The sequence below is a fragment of the Panthera tigris genome, chromosome B4, assembly GCF_018350195.1.
Source record: "Panthera tigris isolate Pti1 chromosome B4, P.tigris_Pti1_mat1.1, whole genome shotgun sequence".
In the NCBI taxonomy this organism is placed as follows: domain Eukaryota; kingdom Metazoa; phylum Chordata; class Mammalia; order Carnivora; family Felidae; genus Panthera; species Panthera tigris.
Window position 1 is genome coordinate 39,120,122 of NC_056666.1, and position 11,786 is coordinate 39,131,907.

The following is an 11,786-nucleotide window of genomic DNA, read 5'->3' on the forward strand; positions in this document are numbered from 1 at the left end:
CTGGAGCCTGTTTCCGATTCTGTGTCTCCCTCTCTCTCTGCCCCTCCCCCGTTCATGCTCTGTCTCTCTCTGTCCCAAAAATAAATAAATGTTGAAAAAAAAAATTAAAAAAAAAAAACAAAACATATTTTTCAATTAAAAAAATAGAATTACTCTGTAATTTGAGTTAAAGATTTTTCTTTTACCTCTATCTTCCCTTAAGTCTATGAATAGAGATCTTACACAGAAAGATGTCGTGAATGTTTTCTATAGTTTTAAAAATAATTTCCCAAAGAGTTAGAAAGGATGTTTAAATTGTGGATAAATATGAAAAAAGCAGGACATAGTTCTGGACATAGTGATTTTTTTAAAGAACAATCAAAAACAATTCTTATAATTGACATCCTGCTACCTAGGAGGAATCAAAGATGAAATGTATAAAAAGTGTATATTTTGTGCTAGTATTAATTCTATGACTTCAAAACATAGCAATTATGTCCATTTTAGAGATATAGAACTCAGACCAAAAGATCACTGGGGCCTCTCTGTGGCTCAGTCAGTTAAGATCCGACTTCAGCTCAGGTCATGATTTCAGGTTCGTGAGTTTGAGCCCTGCATTAGGCTCCCTGCCGTTAGCACAGAGCCTTCTTGGCTTTCCCTTCTCTCTCTGCCCCTTCTCTGCCCCTGTGTGCTCTCTCTCTGTCTCAAAAAATAATCTTAAAAAAAAAAAAAAATCATCAACTTTACATTGAGTGCCTACCTCAAGTATAATTATAGAATTTAAATTTAAAAAGTTTTTGCTAAGGCTATTAAACAAAATCATGCAAAAAAGAAAATTTAGAACAGAATTCAACCTTCTAAAGATCCGGAGTTTTTTCCTTAATTTCTTTCCTCCACTTTTCCACCAACACAACTTTCTATTTTAATAACGGTCCATATGTTATTAGAGTGCTTAGGGACAAAATACACTGAAAGTGAAACTTTGAAAAATTTGAGTTTTACTGACCATGTGATTCTTTCAACTTACTCCTTCGTTGGGTTCTAGCATAAAGTACCACCTGCTGGACAACTTCCAGTTGCTCTTCGATCCGGGGAAAATGGAAGTCAGTACATTCTTGGCAAACTGTGGCAAAATCTAAGGGACCCAAAACATTTACAAACTTTTAAAGGTGGGCTATCAAATATTTAGTATTTACTTAAGGATAATGAGAGCTAGCAGAAATAAAATACAAAATTCACAAGAATGATTTCTTATACTTTTCCTTTTAGTAATTATGTCTTAAGTTAGGGTATATCAATTTTGTTTGAATCAGAAACTTAATCTCTCTATCACTCAAAAGAGTAAATAATTAATAAACAAGGAAATTTTTATATAATTCCAAACCTGCTTTAAGTAATAGATACTTTAATCATAATCAAGTCCCAGAAAGTGTTAAAAAATACAAGAAAGTTCTCATATTTATGGTAGGAAATAAACTCTATTTAAGCTTCTTTAAAAAGTTACACAATTCAATATACTTTATATATTTAAAAATTTTTTTTAAATCATAAAAAGTGAGTTTTACAGAGGGAACATTGATTATTACCTAGCACATTTAAGAAATAGGCTATCTAGGGGCACCTGGGTGGCTCAGTCGGTTAAGTGTTCGACTTCAGCTCAGGTCACGATCTCACAGTCCGTGAGTTCGAGCCCCGCGTCGGGCTCTGGGTTGATGGCTCAGAGCCTGGAGCCTGCTTCCGATTCTGTGTCTCCCTCTCTCTCTGCCCCTCCCCCGTTCATGCTCTGTCTCTCTCTGTCTCAAAAATAAATAAACGTTAAAAAATAAAAAATAAAAAAAAAAAAGAAATAGGCTATCTAAAAAAAACAAGGAAGAAAGGACAAAAGGATGAGCTAAAATTCACTGAGCCAGGATCCGCTTCTGAACTGAATACATTTACATCTTGATTCTTCTTTTTGTTATGCCTTGAGGCAAGAATCCTATAAGAGCATTACTTATGAGATAACACAATTTTAAGAAAAAGTAAATATCCTGAAGCACTTTACCCATGCTGAAGTATGACAGAAGTCTAAAATAGCCAAGGCTGGGGATGTGTGTTGTTTGGCTACCAGAATACTAGGGTTAACTAAAATTTTTGTTTTTCTATAATCCTTTTCTAAGAATGGCATTCAAAGGAGAAATTTAACGAAATAAATATGCAATGTTAACTTACCTCTTTTAATACCACTATATGAATTGATTCGATTGTCTACAAGTAAAACCAGGCCACAGAGAGAGGTGGAATAAAGTGACAGTGCAGTCTGGAGTCGATGGAGTTTCACGCCACTTCGGTGATTTCTTTTGTGCTTACAGAAGTCCAGCATATCTGCTCTCAGCAATCTCAAATTATGCATGGTCTTCAACTGGGCTCCTAGGGGGTGGGCAACAGTCCCAGAAAGAAACTTAGACAGCTGCAAAAATCGAGTATAACAGGATGTAAATCTCTATGGCAGGAATTCAGATAAATCTGTGCTACAAATAATTAGAAGTAGGTTTTGCAATTTCCCAACCTAAAAACTATTCAGATTTCACCTTTATTTTTTTAATTATTTTTTTCAAGTTTATTTATTTATTTCGGGCAGGGAGGAGGAGTAGAGAGGGAGAGAGAGGAGAGAGGGAGAGAGTCTAAGCAGGCTCTGTGCTGTCAGTGCGGAGCCTGACACGGAGCTCGATCTCACGAAGTGTGAGATGGTGACCTGAACCAAAATCAGGAGTCAGACACTTAACCGACTGAGCCACTCAGGCACCTCTCAGATTTCACTTTTCTATTTGTAAAAGATAATATATTAGCGAATACAGAAAGCATACAGCCAACAAACTTCAGGAGCAGGACATCGTTCGTAATTAAAAATAACATGGGTACAGTCTACTCATATGCTGGGGATTTTTCTCTTACAACATAAAAAAAAGCTTCAGAAGTTACAATAAATTACGCCTACAAAAAATGAGTCCACTTACCTAAGTGAATGGTAAAACTTTCTTCCAACTTTCTCTGCTCCTCATAAATCCTTCCGTTTGCTTCTACGGATTCTCTGAACTGACTCGGTTGAACTTTAATTTCCTCACTGCAATTAATAAAATTATTCGTATGCTTTTTTCGTCTCTTTGTCAAGAACTTTTCTTGAAGGAAAGAAAGCTTTATAATGAAATGAGGCAAAGTGAAGGCTGTAAGTACCACTTAACCTATTCCTAAACTTATCCTTAATCTGTGGTAACAAGTAAGAATCATATACACCAACAGGTTTTAAAATTCCTACTTGTTCTTTCATTTCCTCACAGCAAGTAATGCATATTATTCTTTCCAGTCATTGCAATATCAGCTCATATATTACCATTTAGTATTTCTTAGTGGTCTAAGAAAATGATTAAATGAAGTGATTAACTTACTACTTTAAAATGGCATATTGAAAAAATGTATAATATATCCTGTATCAGGGTTGGCTCTAGGCAAAACTAAAAAAGGTGACGTGATAGAAATAAAAATTGAAAATTAAAAGTCAAATAAAAGGAATAATAAAAAAAATAGAAAGTTCATTTTAATGTATTCATATCCTCTATTTTTTTAAAACCATTTCCTGCTTTTTTTCCGTCAACAGCCTCCTCCCATTGAAAGACTTCTCTCTTTGCTCTACTCCATTCTTGTGTTTGCTGAAAAGGTTTCCATGGAGGCATTCAACAACTGTACAATTGTAAATTCAAATTTCATGGTATGTGGAAGATGATATAAGTCTATAATAGTCATTCTGGACTACATTTTTGGGGTTGTTCCAAACAGTCTCTTAGTCTCACTGATTGACTTCATTAGTATATACGGCAAATTTAAACCTAAAAAATTGATATTAACAAAACATCCTCACTTTAGGATGTGAAAAGCCACAAGAGACTGTTGCTCCCACTCTAACAACAAGAAAAAGCCGGATAATCTATAAAATCATAACTTTCCTGAAATCTGAGGTAACAAGGCAACCAATCAATTCTGAAGTGCAACACACCCCTCAAGGACAGACAGGAGACACAGTTTTCATCTTTGGCAGAGCATGGTGGAAATGAGTTGCTGCAATGTAAGGAGATAGGAAGAAATGGCTAAAAATTTAACAATTCTTAAAGGACAAGTGTGGGTTAGCATGTAAATTTAGAATAGCTATGAGCCTCAGGCACAAGGGAAATTTGCATGTACTTACAAAATCTCTTTCATCAGCCTCCACCAGGTGTTTCCAAGAAAACCCCGGAGGCTGTGCAGGAGACAGAGAGCCTCCTTTGTGGCACAGGTAGAAATGCTGAGAATGCCCCAAACCCAAGCCCTAGATATATATGGCCTGCACACAACTGAAGCTGGACAAAGACAACGGAGACCTATTTCCCACCCCCAATATGAGCCTAGCATCACATCACAAACAACAATGGTCTACTCCTGAGGGGCAGAGCAACAGCATAGAGACCTCATGCGTGGCACAGGACTGCAAACACTGAAAGCTGAGGATGGAGCAGAATGACAGGGAAAAACCCTCTAGAACCCAAAGCCCCACTCTAAATACAAAGTGGCAGCAGCTTACTATGGTAGAAAATGCAGCCTGTGGTATCACTGAAGGAAAAAACCAAACTCTGCTCAACTGCTGACTAGGTTGGCATGACATTCACAATAATGGCCTGTGCGTTTCTGGACATAAATATTATCTACCTTAGTCTCTTCTGTACAAACACACACAATGCCCAGCATTTATCTTTTTAAAAAGAGAGAGAGACACAAAAAAAAGCAAGCAAAAGAAACAAATAACCCATTGTCAAGAGATAAAGCAATCAACAAACACAGACTGAGAGATGACCCTGGTACTGGGCCTAAAAGAAAAAGACTTTCAGGGCACCTGGGCTCAGTTGGGTAAGCATCCTGTTCTTGATTTCGGCTCAGGTCATGATCTCATGGTTTGTGAGATAAGCCCTGCACTGGACTCTGCATTGACAGCATGGAGCCTGCTTGGGACTCCTCTCTCTCTCTCTCTGCCCCTCCCCTGTGCTTGCTCATGTGTTCCTTGTCTCTCTCTCAAAATAAATTAATTTAAAAAAAAGACTTTCACATAACAATGACCAATATGAAAGATCTAGTGGAAAACAACACACAGGATGCACAAAGAATTTCAGCAAAGAGAGAAAAGAAATGAAAGTGCTAGAAATAAAAACATGATACAGATTGATGATCACAGATACCAATTCCTTTGACAGGCTCATAGGCAGACCACCAACTTATTTTATGCTGTCATTACCCAGACGCCAAAACCAAATGAATATATTATAACAAAACTATACACATATATATACATATACTTATTCATTACCTTATAGTAGACATATTCACTTATATTTTCATATATAATGTGTATGAAATAATACATTATGACTCATACATATACATTATAACTATAAAATTTCTAGAATACAACTGAGCAATAAAAAGAAAATTACTCACAAATGAAGCAACATGCATAAGTCACAAATGCATTGTAAGTAAAAGAAGCAAGACACCAAACTGCTACATAACAGTTTGATTTTATTGATAAGACATTCTGAAAAGAATAAAAACTGCAGGGACAGAAATCAGAGCAGGTTGACAGGAGCAGGGAAAGAGAAAGGAATGGGTTATAAAGGTATACAAGTGAAATGCTGTATCTTGGTTGCGGTGATGATTTCATGACCAGTTAAGCTTGTCAAAACTCATCAAAATGTAAACTTAAAAGACATAAATTTTAATTTATATAATTTACCCTTCAGCAGACTTTTTTTTTAAAGAGAGAGAGAGAAAGTGTGAGCAGGGGAGGGGCAGAGAGAGAGAAGGAGAGAGAATCTCAAGCAGGCTCCATGCCCAGTGTGGAGCCCAATGAGGGCCTTGATCTCACAACTGTGAGATCATGACCTAAGCCTAAATCAAGAGTCGGATGCTTAACTGACTGAGGCACCCCAAGAGAAATAACTTTTTTATTTATTTATTTAAAAAAAAATTTTTTTTAATGTTTATTTATTTATTTTTTTGAGACAGAGAGAGACAGAGCATGAACAGGGGAGGGTCAGAGAGAGGGAGACACAGAATCCGAAACAGGCTCCAGGCTCCGAGCTGTCAGCACAGAGCCCAACGTGGGGCTCGAACCCATGGACCACGAGATCATGACCTGAGCTGAAGTAGGCTGCTTAACCGACTGAGCCACCCAGGCACCCTGAGAAATAGCTTTTTTAAAAACGCAAAAATAATGACTAAAAAAGATAACACTTTAATCAATTTCTTGTAGGAAATCTATAGGGAGTTGTGTTGAAAACAGGTTTCTGCTGCCCAAGGAAACCCCTACTGGAAAGAAAAGCGAACTAACAAAGTCACATTAAAAACATTTTTCCTAGGAATATTTAGTTTTTAAAAGCAGCACCAGCTAGAAGCCAACAGGTACACAATGGAACTGATTCTATAGATTGAAGTTCTGAAACTATAGCAGCAAAATGAGAGATAATGTTTCTAATAAGGGGCTTTCTCAGCTTCCTGAAATCAGTGACTCTCCACATTTCTGACCACAACATACAGTATATACTTTACATTTTGGCTTAATACACACATTTATTTATAGGAAGCTTCATGCATGATGTGCTCTCATATTTTCCACCTATTCTACTCTATTCTCTTCCATTCCAATTCATTCCATTACATTTTATTGTTATTTTTAAGTCTGAGTGGAAAGTAAAGAATCTAGAATGATCCTAACAGATTGAAACCAACAGTTTGAGAAACACCATTTACATTACAGTAAACAGATGTTCCCAACCTATCTTTCCACCCACCCCTCCCTTTGTATTGTGTTAATATTTTTATTTGAAATGAGGACTATAGTCAAATATGTAAAATATGTTAGTGCCAAGGATGCTATCCCATTTCTAATCATAAAAATTGTTTAAGTATTTCTAAGGTGTTGTCTTGGGGAAAATAAGGCAAATGAAATATTATGTATATGGATAAAAGGTGATATAGATATCAGGTTAAGAGTTTAAGGACAATCCATCCACGTGCCTATTTGTCCACTCATCCCATCAATATGTATTGAGTATGTTTTATGTGCCAGTTTTAAGAGCTAGACACTTCGCAACGATCAGGGTATACAACAATAGAAAAAACAAACCTGGCTTTTGTCTTCAAAGCAAGAATAGTAGGGGAGACTGACATTATACACATAAAATGCTATTTCTAAAAGTTTATACCAAATAACAGACAAAAGCTGAGAATAAGATTATTATACTGTACTAAATACATTTCCAGTTGAATATACTTTAAGATTTGAAAGAAAGAAATTCTCAAACACACAAGTACACAGCCAGGAAATAACACAGGTACTGTCAAAGCTCTAGGGCAATATATGAAATACAGCGTACTTAGGCCATCAGGTACTGTACAACTTACAAATTATAGAAGTCCTCTATAGACTATTTTTGTACCTTGTACATGCTTATATTACTGCATGTATCATTCTATACAGTACTGTTTTATTTATAGGTCAGTCTCTCTAGAATATAAGCTCCACATGGGTAGGCATCTTCTTTGTTTTTCTGCTTAGAGAGTGCTTGGCATTTAAGATGCATTCAATCAATGCATATTGCACTGAACAGAAACCAATTTAAAAAAACAAGAGATACACAGTGCCTGGGTGGCTCAGTTAGTTAAGCATCTGACTCCTGATTCTGACTCAGGTCATGATCTCTGAGCTGACGGTGTAGAGCCTGCTTGGGATACTCTTTCTCTCCCTCTCTCTCTCTGTCCCTCCCCCCCTCACATGTGCATGCCTGTGCATGCTCTCACTCTCAAGATAAATAAAGACCCCAAGAGGTAGTAGTTGGGGTATTTAGATATACACACCTAAGAGATTTACAGCTAAATTTTAGGGGGGGTGGGAATCACTATTTTAGGCCAACCAATTAACCCCCCTCCCTAAATAATCCACATAAATCCAAATTACACCAAAGGTGTTAGAAGCATAAAATTATCTTGAACTGTCATTGCTAACTTAAAAATATCTACAACTGAAGGGGGACCTGGGTGGTTAGGTCGGTTATACATCCGACTTTGGCTCAGGTCATGATCTCGCAGTTCATGGGTTTGAGCCCCAAGTCGGGCTCTGTGCTGACAGCTCAGAGCCTGGAGACTGCTTCAGATTCTGTGTATCCCTCTCTCTCTTCCCCTCCCCCACTCATACTCTTTCTCTCTCTCTCTCTCAAAAATAATAAACAGTAAAAAAATTTTTTAAATATCTACAACTAAAAATGTTCAATTTTACAATAAATACAAACTCTTACCCACAACGAACTTTCATCTAATAAGAACCATACATGATTAATACCTGAGGGAGCTGTTGTTGGGGTTTTTTAGGTCTTGATGAAGTTTTATCACCCATTCCTGATATTCTTGTTTTTGGATGGCAGTTGATTGTTTTAATTCATTTGACCATTTATTTTCTAAGTCCTAAAAAGAGAGAGTACACCAAGTGGTTAATTTTTTTACAAAAATAAATAAGCAAAAGAAAACGCAACTGTGTATCTAAGTCATTCTACTTCACTTACTTGCTGGGACTCAAAATGCTGAGCAGCCAGTGAATTTACATCTTGATCTGTCAGTGATTTCCCCAATTCCTGCATCACTTTTTCCATTTCAATACCTTGTCTAAAACATAAATAAGAAGATAAAATATGGTCATAAAATCTTTAAGGTATATGGCCACTCCAGAATCACTGAACAATCTCTATGAAGCAAAAATAAAATTTTTATCTTGGGGCGCCTAGGTGGCTCAGTCAGTTAAGCATCTGACTTCTGCTCACGTCATGATCTCGCAGTTTGTGAGTTCGAGCCCCGCCTCAGGCTCTGTGCTGACAGCTAGGAGCCTGGAGCCTGCTTCAGATTCTGTCTCCCTCTATATCTGTCCCTCCCTGACTCGCACGCGCACTCTTTCTCTCTCTCAAAAATAAATACACATTAAATTTTTTTTAAATAATAAAAAAAAAAAGAAAAGAAGAAATTTATTTTAAAGGAGTATGTCCAGGAATGGCAACTATAATACCAGGAAAGCACTTTGAAGCCTTGGAAATGCAGATGAGGAAATTATGATAATGTCATATAATACCAACGTCATTTGTACAGCTAAATTTTAATCTAAATTTAACCCATAAGTGAATGTGGTCAAAATCTAGGTAATCTTTCAATTTCTATGGCTAATGTTTAAAGTCAAGACTCCTTTCCATTTGCAGATTTCCTCAAAGATGATACTCTGCAACTCCAGCTTTAACATAGTTTCTACTTCTATTTACATGAGTTAAAGTGACTTCAAGGTTTGGAAGTCAGCTTATACAGTATTGCCCAAAGCTACCAATTAGGTTCTAAGAATAAAATCAGTATTAAGTCATAAAGCTCTCATTACAGAGGAATATAAGATCCATTCTAAAGATATGTTTTAGTTATACCTTCTTCATTTATCTAAATAAACAATGTGCATAAATTAAACATGGTTTTCCCACAGGAGAAACTAATCAATGGTGTTAGAAGTTCAGATAACTGAAGTTCCTTATGGGAGAGATGGGTTGTGACTAGCTGCGCCCGAGGGAGCCTTCTGCAGTGCTGGAAATATTCCATTTCTTGATCTGAGTGATGATTATATGGTGTGCATACTTTAACTGTACACCTACAGTTTGTTGTCTTTTACGTATGTATATTTTAATAAATAAGTTCATTGAACATTTTCGAATCTAAAAATTATTTTCTAATACAAACATATTTTAAAAGTTTGCTCTAAAATATATTGCAAACAAATGTGGAAAGAATAAAGATGTGAACCAAAAGGATTTTACTATCATTCTCATTAATCTAATTGCTCTTAAAAGAGAATTTATACTTACTTATAACAACTGATTAAGACACTTACATGTATGTGGTAAATAAAACTCACATATATATTATACATTTACACATTTCTATATATACTTTCTAGTATTAAATATGCAGTATCATTTAGTCTCCCCCTAATTCTAATGCAGGTGACCCCAGTAACTTTTTGTAATTACTGGGGGCCATGTGCTTGCAAGTAAGATTTTATTTAAAACATAAATAATTGCTAAACATTTATAAATATAAAGTTCGATATAAATAGATTAATATTTTACATTACACATGTTCCCTCTAGTGGATAAAAAGTATCATTGCCATTTTTAAGTTTTAAGGATTCAGTATCTTTAAATATCAATACATGAATATTTTTAAATATTTATATTTTAAATCTGGTTTGCTAACAACAGCAAATTAACAGTGAGGAAAAAAAAGACTAATAAATAATTCAACAAATGAAATTTCATGAATATTTATTTCATTCTAAATGTGTCAGAAATGCAAGTAGCTAATGGTACAGTTAATGATACAATATATATTTTCTATGATTAAGATAAAAGGAAATTTCATTATATTTCTAGCTATACCTAACTAGATATTGGCTTAGTATGTCAGGTGTGACAATTCTAACAATGTGAACATTATCTTGAAGACATTTAGAAATAAAGGATTATAACAGTCTTGATGCTGTGGTGAGAAATTGTCTTTTTAAGATGTAAAGTGGAATTAAAATGAAGACAGAAATAAGAAAATGTGTCACTTCTACTCATGAATTGGGTAAGTGAATTGGGTGAACTTCCAGATACCAGTGAATTCCAACTTGCCTTAAGTTACACTGTTCACCTTTACACTATTTACCTCCCTCAGGAGGAACACAGCTTGTTTTTCCTTTCCAGCTAACAGTTTGGATATGTGGAGAATAAATTGCAAAGCTGTTGTCAAAATAAATGTATTCCAATATTGTTTATGTTTAGAAAGAAAAAAAGAAAGCAAAACTCTATCAAGAAATTTGTCCAAAGGACATTTCAAAAAATAACATTAACCCAAACAAACTCCTACTAAAAAAACTATTACACAAAAGAAAAAAAATGTATGAAGTACCAGTAAATGCAGATAATTAGTAAGTTAATTCAGCTTCCCAAAAAGTGAAGAATCATATGGAATAGGAATCTTCTTCTGACTGAGAAAAAAAAAAAAATATGGAATGTTGGTGGCCAGATATGGGATTTTCTGTGAGGTGTAGTGAGCAGATAGCAAAGTCACAATTCAGAGTAGCTTACCAGCTGAATGAAAGTCCTAGTCATAGCTATTGATATGGACTATAGAATACATTGATATTGACTATAGCCAAGCTGGGATTTTTTTTAATATACCTAAATAGGAGAATGCGGATAGTCCCAGAAAACCTGAGAACCAAGAGCAGATTCAGAGTGACCTGAAGGTTATATTATTTGAAGCCTTGGTAGGAAAAAAATCAAATAAATGAAGTTCAACAGAAAGTAATCAATTAGTATTAGGTAATTATACTTTCGTATATTTATATAAATTGAATCTATATTTCGTTCTTAATTCTAAAAATATATTTACAGTTTTACTGGCTACATCATAAAGGACTGGGAAAAAAAAAAAAAAACATCAAATTTTCATCTCCTTTGGGAGACAGCTTCAACTATCTACCTGATGGCAACTACCTATACTGCAGGTATCCTGTCTATAAAGGAATAAACTGCCTCAAAACAGCTAATTACATACAGAGTAACAAATGCCAAGACATCAAGTTCTTTTCGACAGGGACAGTTCTAATATTTTATTAGGTAGGGGAAAAAAAAGGCTGAGTGGTGTAGAATTGTTACAAAAATGTACAAATCTATGCAATA

General features: G+C 35.3%; 1 protein-coding gene across 7 annotated transcripts in view; it reads right to left on the reverse strand.

Moving 5' to 3' along the window:
• Positions 1 to 11,786, reverse strand: part of CB4H12orf4 (chromosome B4 C12orf4 homolog) — a 47,639-nt gene that overhangs the window by 17,769 nt on the left and 18,084 nt on the right. For 5 of the 7 annotated variants that reach the window (XM_042991609.1, XM_007089660.3, XM_042991611.1 and 2 more), the window contains 5 exons: positions 8,598 to 8,697; positions 8,378 to 8,499; positions 2,976 to 3,082; positions 2,191 to 2,388; positions 986 to 1,114 (listed from right to left, as the gene is read on the reverse strand). In XM_042991609.1, the coding sequence (XP_042847543.1) occupies positions 986 to 1,114; positions 2,191 to 2,388; positions 2,976 to 3,082; positions 8,378 to 8,499; positions 8,598 to 8,697 (656 nt within the window). Of the gene's footprint in view, positions 1 to 985; positions 1,115 to 2,190; positions 2,389 to 2,975; positions 3,083 to 4,198; positions 4,521 to 8,377; positions 8,500 to 8,597; positions 8,698 to 11,786 lie in introns of those variants that run through there. The other 2 variants (XM_015540854.2, XM_042991613.1) reach the window with 2 other exon arrangements.